Source organism: Phalaenopsis equestris, unplaced genomic scaffold, assembly GCF_001263595.1.
Source record: "Phalaenopsis equestris unplaced genomic scaffold, ASM126359v1 Scaffold000343, whole genome shotgun sequence".
Classification (NCBI taxonomy): domain Eukaryota; kingdom Viridiplantae; phylum Streptophyta; class Magnoliopsida; order Asparagales; family Orchidaceae; genus Phalaenopsis; species Phalaenopsis equestris.
Window position 1 is genome coordinate 674,268 of NW_018164785.1, and position 24,916 is coordinate 699,183.

General features: G+C 34.1%; 1 protein-coding gene across 1 annotated transcript; it reads left to right on the forward strand.

Annotated features, from left to right (window-relative positions):
• Positions 1–332: 332 nt before the first annotated feature.
• LOC110025943 (ras-related protein RGP1-like) lies at positions 333–13,686 on the forward strand. Its single transcript, XM_020726642.1, has 2 exons — positions 333–843; positions 12,943–13,686. The coding sequence occupies exons 1-2, from the start codon at positions 617–619 to the stop codon at positions 13,382–13,384; spliced, it is 669 nt and encodes a 222-aa protein (XP_020582301.1). The 5' UTR covers positions 333–616; the 3' UTR covers positions 13,385–13,686.
• The last annotated feature ends 11,230 nt before the right edge of the window (positions 13,687–24,916 follow it).

Here is a 24,916-nt window from a genome sequence, read left to right on the forward strand (position 1 = left end):
TATAATCAATTAAAAGTATTAATTAAGAAAATAAAATAAAAATTATTAAATTAGATTCAAATGATATTTTAAATCTTGCCTCAATCCTTAATATCTTATGACTACGTGATCAGAGTTGTCGAAACGACTCTTTGTTCGTGAACGTCTCGTGTTCGGCTGGCTAAGCAAACGAGCCGAACGCAAATACACTTTTTGCTCGAACGTGTTCGGCTCGTTTACACCCCTAAATGAAAAATTGATTTAAGTGGATGTTAGATTTGTAAATACCAATATGGTTGCCCCTTTAAATAAAAAAAAAAACAAATATTTTAGGCAGCAAACGAGCCGTTTCCATTTGTCCGCCTCCCTGCTCCTTTCTCGGCTTCTAACGTTTTCCAGTTCTCCTTTCTCCAAGCTCTTCCGTCCTGCACGGAGTGCAGAGAATAATCTGGAATCGAATTCATGGAACTTAACTGAGCTGATGCTCAGAGGTCAATGAGTAGGATTGGAAGCGATATTGGTTAGGGATGGAGATGCTATGAGAGGCGAGGAGTCTTCCCTTCTCTTCTCCTGATCTACTCTGCCTTGTTAATCTGAGGATTTCTTAGGGCTCATTGGATCGATCGGGGTGATTTTGATGGCGAATAAGCATGGGGAGTTTAGCCAGAAGGTCGATTACGTATTCAAGGTAGTGCTGATTGGGGACTCGGCGGTGGGGAAATCGCAGCTGCTGGCGAGGTTCGCGAGGAACGAGTTCACCTTAGATTCCAAGGCCACCATCGGAGTGGAGTTCCAAACGCGAACGCTCAACATTGATAATAAGAACATCAAGGCACAGATTTGGGATACTGCCGGGCAGGAGAGGTATGTTAATGTTTGCGATTTCTTTTTTTTTTTTTTGTGGTCACTTTTCTACTTCATTGTCGTATACCTGTTGATCGATGGTTGTATCATGGAAAAATTAGATTTTGTGAGTTTGATTTTTTGCTGTTTTTTATTTATATTTGAACTGTTTGATGGATATACTTTGCGATTCATTGATTTTGGTGGATTAAGTTTGTTGGATTGAATGCATTACTTGTGCGGCGTGGTTTATGACAAGAAGGCCAGATAAGCGGGAAATTATTTTATACTAGTTTGCTTAGTTTGATTTTGGTCCTACAATTTTTGGTGTTTGATGGATATACTGTGCGCCCCTAATAGCTAAAGCAATGAACTTTGGATTTCAAGGCTAAGAGAGATGACATTAACACTAAGAAGACATTTCAAATACCACATCCATATCAATGGGCATTGTAGTATGATTTGTCCAAACTACTATCCATTTTACAAAATTCTTTGTTTTATCTGCACCTAACATTCTTCTTATTCTTTGAGAAGACTAGCTGATATCGTTAGTTTATTGAAAGTTTAAATCTATTTACTTAGAGCGTTGGAAAGACAGCGAAGGTTAGTGTCATGTATCCCTATTTTTTGAAGAAATTCTCAATTTTATATTTATCTTTGTGTATGCACTGATTCTTTTCAGGCGAGCCAATCCTACAAAGATTATAGTTGATTTTTTTGTTAGTTCGGGTTTCACTTCTTCGATTGAAGAGAAAAATGGTGAAAATTAGTTTGATTCAATTTGTGTATGACTTTTGGTACCAAATCAAATCAAAATTCCATAAAAAAGTAAATTTTAGTACCCTTCATTGCTGAATATCCTGTTTATCTAGATTCTATTAGTGACTCGCCAATAACTTAAAAAAAAAAAAAATAAAGATCTTTCAATATTACATTGCTAAGAAGATGTAGGTGCAATTCTTGTTATTTGCCAATGGATAAGTAATGTAGTATCGAAAGATTTGGTAACTATAGTTTACTTAGTCAGATCAATAAGGTTGAATTTCCTCCTTGCTGTAAAAATTTCTTCCAAATTAAGCACACTTCTGCCTTTCTCTTAAGGTCCAATCTCTTTTTAACCAAACAATATTTTCCATAATTTTGATACCGTTTGCTTAAGGTGGTTATGCCTCATAGAAATTATCTGAGCCATTTGTTTGCCCATTATCGATTAAATTCTATTGCCAATATGCTTGTTGAGTTGTGCACTGTTTATAAGTGAGATTTAGTGAAATAAACGTGATCATGAAGTTACAAATGACTTGCACTTGGATAAAAAGACCATATATTACTCTTTGGATTGATTTAGATCTGTCTTATAAATTATGTGGAGAACGGATGAATGAGCAGAGCAAGTGGAAGCAACTAGTGTTATGTTGCTAAACAAAGATGGCTAAGTACTTTATATTTAGTCTAAAAGAAGTTGAGAAACTCTACATGATCTTTACTTCATAAATAGGGCTTGTAAGTAGCCTATTTTTACCATAAATGTACATATTTTATACATCTGACATGGAATTCAATGTTTTCATTTTATAAATTCCTTTTTTATTTTGATAGGTTAGTGCTGAATATTTTCTTATTGGAAAAATGGGCTAATTTTTTTGATGGCTTAGCTATTGAGATTGATGTAGTCAATTATGTCCTTCCTAGAAGCTGTTTAGTTATATCTCATTTTGTTTAAGAATTTTTTTTATGTTTTATTTTTGAGGGCGGATTTGCAATATGCAGGATGTACACATGCAATTGTAGCTAAAGTGCCTTTTTTTTATCTAGTAATTAGTAAGAGAAGTTTAACTTTCCACTCTTGTATTGATAATACTTCCCATTATTTTCCTTATCCTAGTTAGTAAATAGTAAGACAAGCTTTTTGAGAAATTAAGAGAACTGTAGATCGGCATAGTTATGCTTCAATGGAATACATCCTTGTGGCTAGCTACAATTTTGTTGCTATAGTAGATTTTAGGTTCAAAGCGCTTGAAATCAACCATAAAAGACATAAAATAGCTTGCAGGAACTTAAAGGTACATAAATAAAATGCATTCAATATATAATTCTCGAATGTAAAGAGAATAGGGAGAGGTGAATGCGTTCAAAATTTTCCAAATGCCTTCTCTCGTGCTTTAGTAGACTCGATATAGGGAGGTTTTATTTCATTCGAGTGGTAGTATCAACTTGGCTTGACGGTCTTGATAAGTTGATGTCAAATTGAACTTGGCTTGACGGTCTTGATAAGTTGATGTCAAATTGTTATTCCGATAAGATATTTCTTTTTTCAACTAGCTAAGAGAATTATGGGCTTGGCATAACTTAAGTTGTGAGCGGGGATAGGGCATATTGTTTCAATCATCATTTTTTTTTATGCATTACAATGAGGCAGAAGTAAAACATTTTATTTCATTTAGGGTTTCTTGGAGTTTTGACACCCCCTCTAGCTGACGCTTTTAATGGCGGACCACTAGCTGACACTTGCAATGGCAGCGCAAGGCTACATTGCTTGCCATACGGTGCTTCACAGTATTAGTGGCTATTGATTGGATTTATGGGTCTTTGTCTATCGAATTTTATGAGTTGCTATGCCCCTCATTTATACATTCTTTCAATGTCATATATTCCTCTCTAATTTGGCATGAATTTTGCACTGGTGCATAGATAAGGAATTATTGCCCTATGGAGGACAATGACTAATTTACCCTCTTAGGAGCTTTTTTTAGTGAACCATATATTTGTTTGCACAATCATTCTTGCTTGATAGATTTTTAATTCTTTTTTGGGCTTAAAAATGAACTTTATGTAGTGAATTTTGCTCTTCTAGGATAGATGAGCATTTCTATGTTCAATTGAACCGTCTTGGATTGCCATGCAAATTGAGGGAATCTCAACTTCTAGATGGATTTCAACTTATGTTACAACCAAGGACTATGGAGTTGCTAGTGTCAGATTTTTAGGCATGGTTCTCTATTCCAATAATGCTTCTACCATCCCATGATGCCATCCTCACATGTTTTTTAAGACGGGTTTTTTCAAAACTCGTTAAGTGTTTGTTGAAAGCTTTTGCTTAACATCCATTTATGATGCAACACATGCACATGAGGCAGTTGGATCAATCATGAGAAGCATAAAGAAGACTCAAGTTAATCAAGAATTTAGTTTATTATGTCATAATTTTTATTTGTTTTATATTATATGTGTTTATCTTTTTATTGGTTTATATGGAGAGAAGTAAAAAAAAAACTTTAAATTCTATGTGAATTTAATATTTTAAAATTTATTGGGAAATTATGCAAAATCACATGGGAAGTTAGTAATGGAAAACTTATGCTATTAATTAATTTTTTTTTTTTTTTTTGGATTTCTAAGGCCTATATGCCTATATGGTTGGCCCCTTCTTTCACTCCTTTCAAAAGGAGGGCTGGTCCTTTCTTCCCCTATTTTTTCTCTTACTTTCAATTACTTTTAGGTTTTGTATAATACTATTTATTTATTTATTTATTTTTTTGCTAATGAAAGATGTTATTGACTGAGAAGAAAATTTAGATTTTTCATCCAAGAATTGGAGGCTTGGAAGCTAGCCCAAATAGGTGGAGATTTAGTAATTTTGCTCTTTCCTATTATTTGAGTGTTAGGTTTACTTATTTTGTATTTTTTTCACTCCCTGTGAAAAATTAAGCTTTCGCTATTGAATTCTTATTCATCACTATTTTTTCCTATTCTAATCTCCCACAAAACTAGTGAAATCCTAACATCAAGTGATTGGCCATGGCCATGATGAATCTGACACAGTATTATTTTGTTGACTTTTTGACAAATATATACCCCTTGAAATTTATCAAAAAATAACAAATTCAATCCTAAATTAGAAACATTTATACACAACTAACTGGTAATTTTTATTTTTTTTTATGCCTTAAAACTTCTATAATATCTAACCAAAATCTAGTGGTCTGTTAATCTCCTTGTAGAATTTTATCTCCCACCACTACTTTGAAGTTGTTCCAAACCTCAGGTTATATTTATTGCACGAAAGATTTAAAGTTCTATCTAGGATTTTCTATTTTAGGATCGCAACTTGTTTGGCCGACCCATGACTTGTGGTATCCCTATCCAAACCTTAATCTCTTGCTTTCACACATTTCTTTATATCCTTAAAAGAATCCTTTAGCCCAAGAGAACCCATTATTTTAAGGGAAGCAATAAGTTTTGATATCATAGCACAAGGTTGATGAAAGTGGTAAGCTTTGAATAGGCAATTACATGAGAATGCTTTTCTTTTTTGGAATTTGGGCTAGCTTTGAAGGGCCGTTGGATCAAGAGGGCCAATGGAAGAGTTAAACAATAAAATTTTTTGTCATGGATTCATTGCTTATAAAGAAATACCTCCCCCACAAATTCATGTATAAAAATGGAATGAAAGAACCCATGGATGGCTTCCATAGTTTCAAATGACAATCCCTACATGGATAAAATTATGGGTAGCTATGGTAATTTTTTCGTTTGTTATTATAATTATTTATTTTCTTTTTTTATATAGTTTTGTGTATAAATACTAATTTAATGAACGAACAATCCAAATTTCCCAGCCACTTCTTTTTTACATAGTATTATAGCAAGGTTAGGGCCCTATTTTTCAATTTTTATTTTTCTTTTTAATTTTTCTCTTTATTATGTCCAGTTTAATGTTTTCTCTATGGATTAAATCATCATGAATTGTGAAAATTAGACAAAAGAAGTGCTTTATGGGCTACATGTCTCATATTCAATAGAATGAAAAAATAATACCTAGACTGGTTTCAAATTCTGAAAACATTCTTAAGAGAAAAGGAAAAAATTCATCATCTCATGAATTTTCTCTTAGAGCTGAAAGACTCAAAGTTTGCATTTTGAGATAAAAGATATTTAATGATCATGATAATTATGGAATATTATGATATCTGAAATTTGTGGGTCATCATGTCCTTCACAGTTGCAAAATATGTTTAAGATGTTACAAATAAACATACTTAAAAGTAAAAAATACTGCTCTCATTTATGAAATCAAAACTAAAGCCTCAATAATCAAGCAAGGTGATCTTCCTGCTATTTCATATTTTAATCCAATGAAGGTTTATTGAGCTGAACTAGATAATTGCCAAAATCTTAAGATGACGTGTTGCGAGGATGCAATGATTCCTAAATTTGTTATAAGAGAAATGATTTGTAAGTTTATTTCAGGACTTGATAATGAATTTAACCAAGTGCTTCTATAGATTTTAAGCAGAGAATACATTCTCACTAAATGAAGTCTTTTCACTCTTACAAGGTGAAGAATGAAGAAAGATGGCAATACTAAATGATCTTATCCTTGAAACATTGGCTATGAAAACCGCTGAAGGTTAAGAAATAGGATTAATGATCATTAATCTTTCATAAAAATTACAAAGAAATTCTCTTAAATGTAATTTATAGTGCAATTACTGCAAATAAAGAGGCACATTAAAGAAAAATAATGGAAGCTCCATATAAAGCCCAGAGTTATGATTGGAAACAAAGGTACCTCAGAAGGACAAATTTGTCTTGTGGAATACATAATTTAAAAGAATGACATTCTCAGAAATTTCCTTTAACTCTTTAGAAAAACTTTTTTGAGTCATGATATCTTGCTCAAAATTTACAAATTCTAACTATTGCAATTTTTTTTTTTTTGCCTCAAATAGTTTTAGGATTGTGAGCTATTTCTTAAGAAAATTTTGCAAAAAAATTGTTATTTATTTCAATAACAAATTTTGGACTTAACAAAATAAATTTTGAGACTTGATAATTTTTTAATTGACCGTAAATCTTCATCGTTAAGTGAAATGATTTACTTCTAACTTAGAGAACTTCTTAGAAGCCAAAAAACCTATTTCAAGAGCTGGTTCAATTTTTATCAAATAAAAAACCTTCTAAAGCACCAAGCTATCTCACTCATATCTGACAGGAAATTATTTAGGCAATAAATAGAATATGAGGCTGAAAACATTTTAGTACATAACAGCAGACATGTATAAGGATTGCATGCTACCCTCAATTAAAATAAATGGAGGAAAAAATTGGTGAGAAAAGGTCAAGTTTAGCCATCAATGAAAGGAATTCAAAGCAAATGCAATTTTTGTATCATACCATTCCTCACATAACTAGCCAACAAATTATGTTCCAAGGTGAAGTTAAAATATGCAAAGTAAATGAAAATTGAAATTATATTCTAAATATTTTATAAATAAGCTTTTTCTTGGGTCCTTCCTTGGCTATTGTTTTAAAGATTTTCACAAGACAACCCAAACTCAATATGGTGCAGTAGTAAATGTATTGATGTCCGATAATGGGACGTAGTATATCAACAAGGCGTTTGGGGAATACTTGTCAGCCCAGGGGATACAACATCAAATCCCATGTCCATACACATCGGCACAAAACCGAGTAGCAAAATAGAAGAATAGACAATTCCTAGAAGGGGAGCTTAGGGCATGTACAAGGAGGAGGAAGCAGAATGAGGGAACGATGTCTGCAGTGCCACTCATGAAAACTCCTAGAGGTAGTTCTAAGCATGATGATCACGATGAATATCCCAAAATACTTGTGGGGCAAACAAATGTGACATCTACTCAATTGATCAATAAAATGCCCTCGAGAATGTTGGATTATAAGTCTTATTGTTAGATTTTAAATGGAGATAATAATAACGGGATTCTCTCATTGAAGGTATTTGACTATGTATGTTTTGTGAAGGACAACAAACTATTTGTTGAGAAGCTAGATCTCAGAGTTATGAAATGTATTTTTGTGAGTTATTCTGTTATTCAGAATGGATATATTTGTTAGAGCTCGATAGAGAAGAGATTGTTTGTGAGCATGGATGTGTCCTTCAAAGAACTTGAAATGTACTACACCCTTGAGGTGACCTCACCCTTTGGTGACTCACCCGATACTGGAGGTATGAGGTAAGTAGTCTGGTGAGAGATTGATACATGTGGGAGTGATGCCTTGTGCTGTGATAAGGGAGGAATCAGTTGAGGAGTCTGAAAATGAGGAAATTGAACTCGGAGGTGGTGAGATTCATGTTGAAGGGGATCTTAGGGCATATACAAGGAGGAGGAAGCAAAATGAGGGAACGATGTCTGCAGTGCCACTCATGACAACTCCTAGAGGCAGTCCTAAGCATGCTGATCGTGTTGAATATCCCAAAACACTTGTGGGGCAAACAATTGTGGCATCTACTCAATTGATCAACAGAATGCCCTCGAGAATGTTGGATTAGAAGTCTTATAGTTAGATGTTAAATGGAGATAATAATAACGAGATTCTCTCATTGAAGGTATTTGAATGTGTATGTTTTGTGAAGGACAGCAAACTATTTGTAGGGAAGCTAAATCTTAGAGTTGTGAAATATGTTTTTATGGGTTATTCTACTGTTCAGAAGGGATATGTTTGTTGTAGCCCGATAGAGAAGAGACTGTTTGTGTTCTTCAAAGAACTTGAAATGTACTACACCCTTGAGGTGACCTCACCCTAGTGACTCACCAGATACTATACTAGAGGTATGAGGCAAGAAGGGGTAAGTAGTCTGGTGAGAGATTGATACATGTGGTAGCGATGCCTTGTCCCGTGATATGGGAGGAATCGGTTGAGGAGTCAGAAAATGAGGTGACTGAAGCCGGAGGTGGTGAGATTCATGTTGAAGGGGAGCTTAGGGCATATATAAGGAGGAGGAAGCAAAATGAGGGAACGATGCCTGCAGTGCCACTCATGCCAACATATGCTTGCCCTAGTTTGTCCCGACTCTAGAGACACCTACACCATCCACCTCAAACTCACAATTCACATGTGATATGATTCCTCTTCGGTCTACTTCAAACCCCATAGTTGCAAGAAAGACCTCTCGTAGGAATGTGGGACATCCTTATGATTGTTTTGGGTGAGAACATGATGTTTTTTAGTTTATTTCATACTCTAACATATCACCTATACCTTGAGCATTCATTGCATGTTAGGACACTGTCTTTATTCGAAAGTGTTGGCAAATTGCTAATGAGGATCCTAAGTGGAAAGTGACCAAGCATGAAGATCTTGGAGCTCTCAATAAAAACTAAACATGTGAGATAGTGCCACTACTAGTTGGAAAAAGAGCAGTTGGGTACAAGTGAACTTCACAGTGAAATAAAATCCAAAAGGAGATGTGGAGTGTTACAAAGTACGATTGGTGGTAAAATGGTACAATAAGACGTATGATATTGACTAGATTGAAATCTTTGCACAATTAGTGAAGATGACCATACCGAGTACACTGATTTTTTTGGCAGTGGATGCTTGGTAAATGTTACACCAACTCGATGTGAATAATACGTTTCTTCATGATGAGTTACTGGAGGAGGTGTATATAGAGATACCACCAGGATTCGGTACAGGCTTGATGGCGGCCAAGGTGTGCAGGCTTAGAAAGCCACTTTATAGCTTGAAACTGTATCCTCGAGCCTGGTTTGACAAGTTTAGAAGGACTATAATGGGCATGAGATATCTACAAATCAATGCCAACCATACGGTGTCATTTCGACAACATGGAGGTCACACCACTATGCTTGCTATGTATGTTGATGACATGATTGTCATTGGTGATAATGTGGCAGAGATTGCTTAGCTAAAGGTAAGATTGAATAAGGAATTTGAGGTGAAGGACCTCAGACAGCTTTGATATTTCCTTGGGATTGAGGTTGCCCATAGACAAGAGAGGTGGTCTTGCCTCAGAGAAAGTATATACTGGATCTCCTTATAGAAGCATGCATGCTAGGATGCTAGTTTGTAGTCTCTTCAATTGATCAGAAGGTTAAGCTAAGTTTAGAGGCAGGAGAGCCAATTGATTGCAGGAGTGGTGGGCTGCCTGATCTATTTGAGTCATAATCGTCCCGACATCTCATTTGCAGTGAGCGTGGTGAGTCGATACATGCATAATCCAAGGAATATGAACGCAGTGTATTAGGTTGTGAGGTACCTGAAGAGTGCACCAGAGAAGAGATTGATCTTTAAGAAGAATGGGCATGTAGGCATTGAGGGCTATTGTGTCTCTAATTGGACGAGTTGTACTAATGATAGAGGTCCATATCAGGATACTGCATGTTTGTAGGGGGCAACTTGGTCTCTTGGAAGAGCAAGAAAGTGTGGTGTCCGTGACACAAGTAAATATGGGGGCCTCCTTAAATTTTGGTGTGACTTTCCTTACAAGTAACAGCTGAAGGGAGTTTAGATAAAAAAATTCATGTTCTAAAATTTTGAAGCTTACTTTCTCAACAAATACCATTAAGGAAAAGGCAAAATAACTGCCTTGGTGCTAAGATTAGAAACAAGTATGGTTATCCCTATCAGTAGAATTTCTTATGACTATCAACTAAAGCTTTGCACTTTTTGAGATTTTTATATCAATAAGAGTTATATGCTTTGGGTGATATGCCTGTAAATATGCAGTATTTTGTAGTATACAAATAAGAACTCTGAAATTAATCAGGAGGAGTATGTGTTTCTGTTAATTTCACTTTGTCGATGTTTACTTAGTTGTTTCAATTTCAGTCATTATGCATGCATCAAAGTTTGATTAGTATTCTATAATTTGATAGAAAAAAATGCTTCAATCCTGTCAATAGGATGAAAGTACATTTTCTTTAAAATCATAGACCATCCATCAAGTTTTGATTTTTTCTTGAAGGTCACGCTGAAAAATTAAGGAAACAGCATTAATGCACAATTGTGCAGTTGCATACTTTTTCTAATCATACATATGCTGAAATAAGGAGCATATTTTTTTCTTTCAAGGAACGTGCGATTATGTAAAACATAAATTAATAATCTTTCCTTAATTATTTTAGCTATATGCATCATTCACACATTAAGACTTGATTGATGGCCTATATGTTATAGTTTGATTGGAAAGATTTCTAGATCATATCAATATGACTAGAGCCTCCCTCTATCTGTGAGAAAGGGAGATGAAAGAGATGGATTTTACTCCTTGGAGGAGCACACGCATTTTCCCTTCAAGTTTTTAACCTATGTATTAATAATTTAGGGGATAATATTAGTCATTCTTGTAAATAAATACTATTTTCTTATCAATTTAGTTTGGACATATCATTAATCTAACGGTTGAAAAGTTAGATGACTGGTTATGTCTTCCAGGGGTAGTGCTTCTTATATGTCAATGGAGGCTGAGGTAATTCCTTGTCTCTGAATGCTGGTCTGAGCTTGATCTTTATTTATGTCTATTTGTCCCTTTCAAGTTACAATATTGAGCACCATTTTAAGTTCGTTAAAGCTTCAGCTTGAATAAATAGTGGCTGATATTTTATTATTCCGTGAGCTACGTCTGACATTCTATTCTATTGTTTTGCAACAACAACAACAACAACAACAACAAAGCCTTAATCCCACTATGTGGGGTCGGCTACATGAATCCTTTTTCTCCATTGCGTCCTATTTAGTGTCATATTTTCATTTAGTTCTAGTAAATTAAGATCATTTTTAATACAATAAGCCCAAGTCTTCCTAGGTCTACCTCTGCCTTTCTTAACACTAGTCGAATTTAAAACATCTACTCTCCTAATCGGATCATCTAATGGTCGACGTTTAATATGACCAAACCATCTAAGACGACTTTCTCTAATTTTGTTTGTCACAGGAGCTACACCAACCCTATCATGAATATATTCATTCCGCATTTTGTCTCTAAGTGTAAAGCCACTCATCCACCTAATCATTCTCATCTCGGCAACACTTAACTTATTATTATGCTTCTCTTTTAAAGGCCAACATTCAGCGCCATAGAGCATTGCAGGTCTCACCACCATCTTATAAAATTTTCCTTTCAGTCTTAGCGGTACTTTTCTATCACACAAAAGGCCCGAAGCATTCCTCCACTTCAACCAACCAACTTGAATTCTACTATTAACATCCCCATCTATATCACCATCGTTTTGGACAACGGACCCAAGATATCTAAATCGTTCACACCTTTTAATAATTTGATCACCCAAAGTCACACTTCTGTCACTAGAGCTATTACTGCTAAAATTATATTCCATGTATTCAGTTTTAGTTCTACTTAAACGAAGGCCTTTAGACTCCAATGTAGACCTCCATAATTCAAGTTTTTCCTGGGCTTTTTCTCTCGTTTTATCCACGAGAAGAATATCATCAGCAAAAAGCATACACCAAGGTACATCCTCTTGTAGATGTCCAGTAAGACCATCCATAACTAAAGCAAAAAGATATGGGCTTAAAGTCGATCCCTGATGTAAACCAACAGAAATAGGAAAATATTTTGTCAATCCTCCTTCAGTTTGAACACAAGTAACAGCTCTAGTATACATATCTTTAATGACTTGAATATAAGTCATATCAACACATTTCTTCTCGAGAACTCTCCAAAGGATATCTCTTGGAACCTTATCGTAAGCTTTTTCTAAATCAATAAAAATCAAATGTAGATTCTCCTTATTATCTCTGAACTTCTCCATCAAACCTCTCAATAAATGTATAGCTTCCATAGTAGACCTGCCAGGCATAAATCCAAATTGAAATATCCTATTCTATTGTTTTGCAAATAGTAATATTTGACTTGCGCTCTTGAGGAATATGATTTTCATTCTAGATGTACTCCAGACCATTCCAGGTTTATAGTGTTAAATACAAAGTAGTAAGGCATGGCTATATAAATCATGGCTATATCTGTAATAGGCTTCATAATTTAAATGATATCCTGACTAAATCGAAATGAATGCTTTTAAATCAAGTTACCTTCTTATGCTAGAATTAAATGAAAATATGACACTCAATAGGACGCAATGTAGAAAAAGGATTCATGCAGCCGACCCCACTAAGTGGGATAAAGGCTTATTGTTGTTGTTGACCTTCTCTTTAAATTTATCATTATCCTTTTTGTGAGATAATCAGTCATCTTTCTAGCACCTGTAAATTTTCTTTGAGAAACATAGAAAGCCCAAGAAATCTTTTTTTTGTATAAATAATTTTTAAAATGTATATAATTTTTATGTCATCTTGTTGGCCTATATTTGTCAGATACCGAGCGGTGACTAGTGCTTACTATAGAGGAGCTGTTGGAGCAATGCTTGTTTATGATATGACCAAACGGCAGTCTTTTGATCATGTCGCTAGGTGGTTAGAGGAACTGCGAGGTCATGCTGACAAGAACATTGTTATTATGCTTATTGGAAATAAGTCCGATCTGAGCACTCTTCGCGCTGTCCCTACTGAGGATGCGAAGGAATTTGCCCAGCGCGAGAGCCTCTACTTCATGGAAACTTCTGCTCTTGAATCTACTAATGTCGAGTCCGCCTTCCAGACTCTTCTCACGGAGATTTACCGTATAATCGGTAAGAAAGCTCTTGTTGCCAATGAAGCTGAGTCTAGTGGAAACTCAACCCTTCTAATGGGAACTAAGATAGCCATCACCCCTGAGCAACCGGGTGATAAAAAGACTGCATGCTGCACGTCCACTTAGGCAGGTTTCCCCCTTTTTATGCCATTTTTTATTGTTCTTTATTATGCTATATTTATTCAAAATTTATTATATAACTTAGTGAAGGTATGGAGGATTCTAAAGATCATTTAGTACTGGATTTGTACTTGTTTGATAGCTAACTCTGGGTCAATATCTTCTATGCTCCACACTGTAGGACAGACAATAAACAGATCCAGAAATTTAATCATCTTTCATTGGTATTATGTAGTTCTATTGTTCAGTTGATCTATTCCTTTTGGGCATGAGATAGTGGGAGGGGCATTTGTTTGAATTTTTATTTTTATTTTTATTTAGTTTTGCTATAAACTGTTATAAGCTTAAGGATGGTTTACATCTGCTGTAGATTCCAATGACTGTTAATTGATTGGTACAGTTCGATTTTATTTGATTTAATTCATTTTAATGTTTGTGATTTTCTATGAATTATTTAGTTTGATTCTATTTTAGTTGGACTAAATTTGGTCACAAACACACCCAAACGCCTTACATTGTGCCAATTAGATTTATATATATTTTTTTCTTAAAATGATTCAATTTCAAGTCGTGAGTAGTTTTATTTCTGGAGCTATTTTCATGTCCAATTCTTCTTTGAATTGTTCATGCTTAATTAAGCTTTATTTTTTGCAACAAAGCAGCTTTTCCGGAGGCCGAGTCTGTTTTGTTCTCGTCTTTGTAAAAAGACGATTTCACTATATGACTGGGTGCTCAATGTAATTAAGTAGTTTTGTAGAGACTACAATGGAATCTTCATCAACTGTTAAATCAATTAACTTCTTACATAACTGAGTTTTTCTTTGATACTAGTGTGGATTTGTTTTGCTTAAGAGCTTGTTGAAATAGAAATATTATATGTTATTTTAAACCACAAAATTATTACTAATTAAAAAAATATGTACAATAAGAGGGTAATTAATTAGAATTGTGGGAAAAAAAACAAACAAACACACACACATTAGATAAAATAAATGTAGCATGGGACACAAGCAAACACTGGGGTCTGAAAATCACTTAGCTCCCTTGGCTTGAAGTCTGGTGAAAGTAGAAGAGTGATGAATGTATTTTTTTCTCCTATCTGATGACTTAGGAATGGAACATTCTATCCTTCAACACACCACTCCCCCATCACAATCAAGAGTATGTTGTGAATCACAATCATCTAATACTTCACCAATATGAGGAAGATTAGTAACTTATAGAATAGCAGGATTAATGTTTGAGGTAATATTGCTCTGCGTACTCAGATCAGTTGGCTGACATCTGTTTGTCAGTTATAAGTTTCCTTTGGTCTGGGGTTCGTATCCTCTCAACTGTAGGGCGTGATACTCGAATTCTTAAGCACATGAGGGATGACCGGGGCTCGTATAATAACCTTCGGCCATTCCTTAAAAAAGAAAAAAAAATGTTTGAGGTAATATTTATTAGTGTAGAGATACATATGTTGAAATAGTAGGGTAGGCAAAACAATTTTAGCCTCCAAAGAAATATCAATTGGATTCTATTTCCAAGTACTAACCTTAGTTGATGAAGGAGCAACAACTTATGTAGGAGTTGGTAAGATTTATAGAGAATTTGTTAATGGCATTTATTTTAGGATAACCCAACGAGAATTTATAAACAATCGATAACAAAATGATTGAACAAGTTAAGATCTCATATTTAGTGAAGAAGAGTTTGAGTTTGCTTTGAATTGCTTAACCTGGCTTATGTAAAGGTGAAATTAAGGCTTGATGAAAAATTTAAGGAAATTGAATGAAAAGTGGTGGAAGCAAACTTGAAACCTACTGCCCTCCCTCCACATTTATAAAAGAATGAGCGGTGCAAACAATATTTGAAGGAGCTTCTAAGATGACAAAATCAATTGAAATAGGGTGTGATGACTATAGTTTGAAGGGAACTAGCATAACCTCAGGACCTTCTGATGGAGTAATTGGGAGAAACTAGAAGAAATTGGTGAAGAGCAAGACAAATGATGTTTGGACATGAGCGAAGTGGATCTGAAATGAGAAATAGTGAATGTTTTTTTGGAGGGGAGAGCGGCTATGCACTAGTGAAAAGTGGAGTTGTGTTATAGCATTAGCCATAGAGGCTGTCATTGGCTTTGGAGAACCTAGTGTGAGAAACAAGAAATGAAGGCAAACGACAAAGTTGTTTGCAACGAGTATAGTTGAGGAATCAAAATACAAACACTTGTGGGATGGGACTTGCATGTAGAGCCAAGGAATGATGCTAGGAAGCCATCATGAAGTTAAGCGATCACTGTCACTCGTGATAGCTAAGTTGAGGGAGGTATATGAAATTTTCTCAACATATTTAAAACTACTATTTTGTGATTGAGTATGACTTAGAAAATAATATATTGCTCTAAAAGAAAAAAAAAATTATTTCTTTATAGACTCAATGACAAAAATGTAAAGTTTTAAAATTTATATTTTTTATATTTCTGAGGATCTTCTCATTCTCATATACTTGAATCAATTATGGTCTATTTTATCCTCGGATATAAGCTCTCTATAAATATAAGTTCTTATAGATAATTACATGTCAAGTAAGTTTCGTTCGTATAACAAACTCTTAATTAAAATGAGGACTAATACTTTTTATGATTTCAGAGATTTTAGTTAAGGATATGATCTTGAATTTCAAATGAAATTGAATCTAACTTTTGGAATTGATTTTTTAATACATACATGCTAAAAGAGTAAGAGACATGGTACTTAAATATGAGAAGTTACAAATCCTCAAAATTAGTCTAGGTCGTGCTTTATATTTTAGGGTCAAAATTATGTTTAACTTGACTAATCTTTTTTAGATAGGGTATAATCTCAATTATATAAAAGTTAGAAAATGCTTAAAAACTAAGGGCGTTATGATATAGCTATGAAGAATATTGGCTTTTAAGCCTAAATATAAGGAGAGAGTTGCTAATCAGATAGTAACTTGGACCTAAATTTTATGGATGTCTATAAATTGGATGTCTATAAATTGTAGCTTCAAATCTCTTCAAAGGTTAATTAGCCCTACCCATTATATTATAGTCCCTCTTAAGAAGGATAGTCAACTAAATTCACCTAAACATTTTTAAAACCATGTCCTTGGTCTATATGCATATATATGATAGGCTTGATTATTTTTATAACAACAACAACAACGAGCCTTTATTCTACTAAGTGGAAGTAGCTACATGAATCATTTTTTTGCATTGTCCTATTAAGTATCATATTTTCATTTAATTCTAAAAAATTAAGATCTTTTTTTATACAACATGCCCGACTCGTTTTAGGTTTACCTCTACCTTTCTTAACATACATCAAATTTAAAACAAATACTCTCCTAACTAGGTCATCAAATGGTCAACATTTAGGCTTGATTATTTTTTAATTTAATAAAATAAACTTACAACTTAGTCACTTAAGCTGTTTGACTATAAGGGGTATGCATGCTAATTCTTTAGTACATTTTTCTTTAGTTGTCCAATCCTTAATTATTGGATCTTTTCATTTTAAGAATGAGACTCACAAGGCTATGCATATAAAATATATCAATTAAGACATGAGTTTAATGATGATTTATGTATGCACATTCTTTCATACATAAGGCAATTAGTCCAATAATATATTACATTGAGATTAATAAGGAGGTTCTCGAATTTTAAATTATTTTAAAATTGTAATAATTCATTCAATATTTATAATGAAAATATTGCTATATCATTAATTTTATTTTGCTTATATTTTAAGGTTAAAAAATTCAATTTTTATGAGTCTGATGTGACAAACATGTTCATGTCATTTCACACAGTAATATCAAGCAAATAAAAAATATAATGCAATTTTATTTTATTAGAATTAAATGAAATTATGATACTAAAATGGAAACAATAGAGAAAAATAATTCATGTAGTTGATCCCACTTCGTGGGATAAAAACTTGTTGTTACTATTGTTGTTGTATGCAATTTTAATATAACTCCTAATAAATAAATAATTTAAAAAAATAAGCAAAATTTAAAAAAATGTTGAGGCAGCTAAATTCTATATCACACCAACAATAACAATAACAACTAGTCTTTATCTCATTAAATGGGGTCATCTACATGAATACATTTTCTTTATTGTGTCTTACTGATTGTGACAATGATTTAAGAGATTCATGTCATATATTTTCGATAAAAGTTTTACACTGACTATCAACTAACACAACTTTTCACTTTTCACATTCAAGACTTAGAATCCGACAATGGTAGTGTTAAGACTGTACACCACATATATATTAAACAGAAAGTAGGATACATATAGATTGTGTGGGAGGGCCCAAACATGACACCCTGCCCACACGATAAGCACCACATGCAAATGGTTTCAAAAAAGAGAAAATACAGAAAAATACATGAGAGGCCTAAAGAAAAAAACAAAAAAGTGCCAAAATACGAAGTATTAAGTAGCTAGAGAGTGACCCAATTTTGCTTTGTCTCTGCCTCTAGTTATAGGGAATGAGCCAGCTAATAAATTGGTAAGATGAGTGTCATTGCCAGTAGTAACCAATGTATCATCCAATAAGTTCCAAAGCTCGAGTCAGCCTCCATTCTTTTTCTTCCTCTTGGAATGGACCTGTCATTCCTCATCCGAAGATTGGCTCACCTGATCAGTGGATTGATCTAAAGTATGTCGGACATGTGTAGGTTGTTGAACACTAGAAGCAACTACTTGTTGTACCAGCTGATCTTTTATTGGATCAAAGGTGCACTCTCATGTGTCTTGCCATGTAAGTGTGTCTTCTTCAATAACAATGAGTAGTATAAGCACAATTAGATCTGTACCTGTAGTATGACGTTCTTCATCAGGAACTGCGGTGTTGGAAAGAGGATCGAGTTGCACCTTCTCAGCAGGGATGTTAGTTGGTTGATTTTTAGCGATATTCAGCCTTAGATGAGGATGCAAGCGATAACAAATATAAGAACTGAACATACTACAATGAGTGCAATAGAGAGGGTGTGGTTATATTTCAACATTTTGCCAATACCCGTTATAAGTGGTGTCATTCCATATCTCATCCGGAGCTGGTTGCGTGATATCTCTCTCAACTAACAGACAAGCCACAGAGAGTCTGGTGACAGCAAGCGTAGGAGTATCCACCTTGAGAGACTTACTGTAAGCAGCTGCTAATGAGTAGAGAATTTTCAAGTTGAGCAAATGTAATTTTAACCCCAAAAACTTTATCCAAACAAGAATGATAGGGAACTCTAGTTTTGGATCAAAATCGACTGTCCATTTCAGAATTTTTATCAAACGATTGTCAAACTTGATAACTTTTTGATAAAAAATGCGAGTGTAATTGGCATCGTGAGATAACTGAATCAATATATGCCGGCCGTCAAATAAGTCAATATTCTAACTGCTCAATAGCTTCATAGCATCAAAATCTTTCTTAACGATATCATGTTTTGGGTAATCATAAGGAATTTCTCCACTAGAGCAAAACGCCAAGAGGACGCGAGAGTACTGGTTTCAACCTCAGTTAGAATAACAGCAGGCTTTCCATTTTTTTTATCAAGTTTTTTAATGAAAGTGTGATCACCACCACCTTCAAGAGTATCGAGGAAAGATTGTGGAACATTACATGACTTGTCAATATGAAAATCAGACTCTGAACCTCAAAGAGGAGCACGAGTAGGAATATGAAAGTCGTCGGCAACTGCAGTGGCTTATGAATGCATCGTCGAGGCCATCTGAAGAGAGGCTAGGTGAGCTGCAATTTTAGGGTTTAGCTGAAGTTCATTTAATTGGTTTTATTTATTTATTTTTTTCAATCTCATTTAGTTAAATTATAAATTAAGGTTTATTAAAATTTAGCTCAAATTTCAAATCAACTAGGTTCAATTGGATATAAGTTAAGGAAAAGGGTTGACCCAAAAGTAAGGTCAACACGGTTAAAAGGATGAATTGAAAAAATTATGTGTGCATAGACTTTCGAGATCTCAATAAGGTATGTGCTAAGAATGGATTCCCTTTGTCCATACCAGAACTAATGGTTGGCATTGCCTAATCACATACAATTTTCTCCTTCATGGACAAATCCTTAGGTTATAACCAAATTAAGGTGGCTTCTAAAGCACGATTATAATTGGACTTTACTGCTACAAAGTCGTGTCTTTTGGCCTGAAGAATGCTGGTGCCACAAACCACCGATATATGACAAAGATCATTGACAAAATCATCCACAAACAATTTGAATGCTACATTGACAACCTAGTGATTAAAACTAAAGAACATGAGGACACTTACATGATCGGAGAATTATTTTTGAACATTTATGTATATAAGACCTGAAGATGAATCCATTACAACGTGCCTTTGGCGTTACTTATAGAAAATTCTTAGGATTCATTGTACGCACTGTGGGATTGAAATAGATCTTGAGATGGTCAAATGCCACATACTAAAAGCCTAACCAAATTGTGATCCTTCTAAGGTAGGCTGACATACCTCAAATGCTTTATTTCTAACTTTTCTGGTAGGCATCGATTGTTTTCTAATTTAACTAAGAAGAATATTAAGTTTCTTTGGGACACAACTACCAATAAGTATTTGGAAGCATAAACAATACTTATAGACACATCCAGTATTAAAAACCCTCATCCTAGATCGGTCTTTAATCTTCCATATTATTCCTTTAGATGAATTCCTTGGTGCCTTATTAGCCCAAATTAATGAGGAAGGTAAGAACACGTTATACTACTCGAGTCATTGATTTATCCTAATCGAAAGAATTATCGTTCCATCAAAAAGCATTGTTTGACCTTAATTTTTGCAATTCAAAAATTAAGACACTATATGCTATCTGACAAAGTCAATCTAGTTTTAGGTTTAATCCTTTGTACTATCTAATAACCCCACCGACTCTATTAGAAAGACTAGCAATATAGTTAAGGATTTTATTGCAATTTGATATAACATTCGTTTCCTTGCGTGCTATCAAAGGCCAGACTCTGGCTGATTTCTTAGCAGTGCATCAATTAATTGCTAACACTTTTTTAAATGATGGCTTATCTGATAAACAAATCATGGCTTTAGAAGATCGAGATAAACCTTGTTGGGAGTTCTACTTTGATGGTGCTTTATCGGCTAAGAAGAAACTCAATTCAAAGTAAGTTGTCATCTTCAAAGCAAGAATAGGATTGATATTCATAATTCCTTATCATGGGATGATGTGGTTCTCATATCATCTATCAGAGCTGTGTACCAACAATGAGACAAAGTATGAATCCCTAATTGTCAATCTGCATTTAATAATTATGATGGAAATTCATGCAATCAAAGTGTTCATAGATTCACAATTAGTAATAAATTAGATTGTTGAAACTTATAAAATTTTCTAATCCATGAATTCATTAATACTACCAGCACACTATAAGTTTACTTGAACAGATACCAAACATTACCTTGTACCTAATACCCTATGGTTTCAATACCATCATGGATGCTTAGGAAGGTTGGCTAATGAGATACCCTATTTGGAAGAGGAGTCTGTGTTGATTGAAGTTCAGGGTTGATGGGTACTCTCCTCAAGTAATATAGAATACATTCATCAACAAAAAAATCAAAAGAGGAGTTTTTGTCACTACAGTTAAGGAATCAATTGATTAGAGACAACCATTTGTGGTCTACTTATGAGAGGGAAAATTACTTCAAGATAAGTCACTAGCTCATCAAGTGAAGATCAAAGCTTTATCTTATATCCTTATAAATGATACATTCTACTAAAGTATTTTTGATCATATGTGGTTACATTGATTAGATAGACATGAAAGACAGTAGATTATAAAAGAGGTACACTCAGAATTATATGGTGTTCACAAGGATGAATTACAATAATGATAAAAAGGAGGAGATACTATTGGTCAGCGATGATGAGTGATTGTATGGAGACTACACAATGTTACAATCAGTGCAAAATACACAATGTAGTTTTACATCATCCACCTAATTTATTACTTCACACAATCACTTCATAGTCCTCTGATGTTAGGTTATAGACATCATGGGAACTATTGACCCTATTTCATCCAAGGGACATAGGTTCATGCTGACATTGATTGATTACTTCTTAAATTGAGCAGAGGCCATTCCTCTGAGAAAAGTAAAAGCTCACCATCTATTGCAATTTTTCCAAGGCTTTATTGTATATTGATTCTATGTCTATTGACAAGTCATATCAGATAACACCCCTGCATATAGAAGTACCAAAATAAATAAATTTATGAAGTGACACAACATTGATTGAAGGTATTCAACAATATATTATCCTCCAGTGAATAGATTACCTGAAGCACTCAACAAAACCTATGTTCGGATCCTAAAGAAGATACTTGAAGACATTAAGCGACAGTGGCATGAGCAGTTAGTGGACGCTTTATGGGCTTACCAAACCACATATCAATCCCAATTCCATCCATCTCATTTGCCTTAGTTTATGAGTGTGAGGTCGTGCTCCCATTAGAAGTGCAAATCCCTTCATGATGAGTTGCTACTTGTCTAAAGGAACCTCGTTAACATAACATTTGGTTCTATTTAGAGGACTATTAGCTCAATAAAATCTTAAACTCAATCAAATTAAGATGATTCAAGCTCACGATAAGAATTGGTATTACTCCTTATAAGACCAATCCTTGTTTTTCAAAAGATAGGTTGTAAGTTTGAACCAACATGGGAAGGCCTGTTTGCGATAGAGAAATTATATTTAGGAGGTTCTTATCAATTGGTGAGCTATAACGGTGTACATCTGATGCTTCTCATTAATGAATGTTACCTAAAGAAATATTACATGTAGTGTTGTATAAGATTATTCCAATTAATAAAATTTATATTTGGGACCCTAATAGGAGTTTATTGATCATTGAATCATTGAATTTAAAACAAACAATAATTGAATTATCAATATTTTAAATTGAATATCCAGTTTGAACAAATTTTTACTCACTCAAACTCAATTAAACATTCAAAGTTCATTAAATTCAACCAAATTCCATATAACCCACTCAAATTTAAAATTTAAAAATCTAACACTCTTTTGACCGAATTGAAAATACTCTAACTCTGACTTGTAAACTCTCACTTCACTACAACTAATCAAATTGAAATTCTAATTAAGGATTATTTTTTTAAAGATTTTAAAGTCGTGATTGAGCTCTAGATGACATTTAACTCATCATTCTTGTTGTAAGAAAATGTCCACTGAAAAGCTCATTGTTGCTTTCAAAGTCAGTGTGAAGTTGACAATTGACCGAAGTCACCTAATAAACAATCCAGTTATCAGGTTTGTCATAGGATTCAAAAACCTAAACATGCTTTGCGACAACTTAGTTGTGACATTACCTGACCCAGAAGAGGTACTCGAAAGAGGTCGTTGATGAGAGGAGCAGAATTCCTCCCATCTTGTGCTGAGTTTAGTAGAACACATGCTGAGTCTTGGCTAAAGTCCAACATTAGCAAGCCTATTTTGACCAGAACACAAAAAAGAAATAAGAATAAAAAGCCAATAAAAAAGTATGCTAAGATCGGTAAGGAATCCAAAATTGCAAAAGTGGAACGTACATCACCTGTGGAGGAGTATGTACCCATGGAGTTATCTTGTATAGTCAAAAATAGTAGGTTCAAGTATGCACCCCCTTCTCTTTCATTTGAACCATTACCACAGGAACCAGAACAACCTCCCTATCCATTTCTCAAAATTGATTCTGATGGTCAACTCACGAGGCGCGGACAAATGAAAAGCAGACTTTGAATATTTGAGTAGTTGAAAGGTAGGCCGACCAATATACTGGAAGGATTATATCTTTATATTAGAGTATTTAGTAACTTGGAACAACGGAAGATTGTTTTAACTGTGTGTGGATTGTGGCTGAAAGGCCTACAGGGGTTGTTGAAAAAGTCGACTTATTTGAAACTCAAAAGGTGGATGAAAGGCAAAGATAAAACCACAATGCTGTTTGGAAGTTGTTATAACTACAAACAAGGCCTTCGAGGTGATCTACTTGGCATTGTTCGTATGAAGAAGAGGATAATTTACCGATACTATTCAAATGCATGATTAAGAGGCTTGTGCTATGGCAAATCTTGTCCCCTTCGTGTATGCCCAACAGTTGCACAACAAATATTTATAAAGAAATAGATTTCATCCCACTACACATTGATCACTGCAACTTCCAGCAACTTTTCTGCATGGTTTTGTTTGTAAGTCAGTGTTGCATTGTCTTTGGTAGGGAAATCCGTGTACTCGAACCTGAAGGGTTCGTTGGAGCATACTCAATTCCCCTGCTTAGAGGTTCAATATTGGTTATCAATGGAAATGGAGCCAATTTTACGAAGCAATGTGTACCATATGTTTCTTAGAGAAGAATTCCCATCACTTTTCAAAAGCTATGGAAATCTAAACTTCCTTATGGCTACACCCTCGACATAGATTTGCGGAACATCATTCATCTTACAATTTAAAGACATGAATCCTTGGATTACTATATTTGTACATCTATGTGCATATTTGTGGTCATTTATGAGATTTTGTTATTATAAATAGTTATTATGAGTGTTTGACTTTATGTTATACAAATATTTTAAAGTTTGTGTTCTTTATTTAAGGAACAAAAATTTTAGTAACTAATTACAGGAATTTTATATGCATCTTGTTTTTCAACAATATGATTCTTTGATACTTTGAAAATAATTTCTTTTAAATGTGAATTATGGAGCTCCTATAGTTGATATTGGGTCTGAACTTTCAAACTCGAAATAAAAAAATTTCAAACTAAAATCCAAAACTTTAAAATCAAAATACAGAACTTCTAAAAAAAGCTTTCAAAACAAAAAATCAAAACCTTCAACCTAAAACAAATAACAAAAAAGCCTTCAACCAAAAACAAATAATAAAAACCTTCAACCAAATCAAACAAACAAAACCCTCAACCAAAAAAAAAAAACAAATAAACAAATAAAACATTCAAACTAAACCAAACTAAACTTTCAAGCAAATATCAACCAATTCAAATTTATTTAAATCTGATGTAATTTTTCCTTAGGTTGTTTTTCCATCTGATTTGCTCATAAGTTCGATGCAAGTCTTAGTGTTTTTTATCCTTAATCACTCTGATTGGATGTGAGTCCATGTGTATTCCATCTCAACGTGATTAGGTTTATGAAATAAACCATATTTTTCCTTTCTTGGGTTCTTAAACCTTAATTTGATGAAACGTTGATTGATCAAGTCTGGTCTAGAGTTCATGTGACTGCTCTCTAGTGGCAGTCATTGAACACCTAAAGGGTAGAACTGCAAGAGCTAGTTTGGCTTTGTTCAGACTTTTCTATAGATTTAGCTCAGAGGTACGTTAGTGTTGGAGTCCTTTGTGGTACCATCTCGATGTGATCAGGTTAATTGACCCAATTTAGTCAAGGCTAATTTTGCATGTCAATTATTTGATTAAGTAAGTTTAATAAAGGATACATCCCTCAACCCCCCCCCC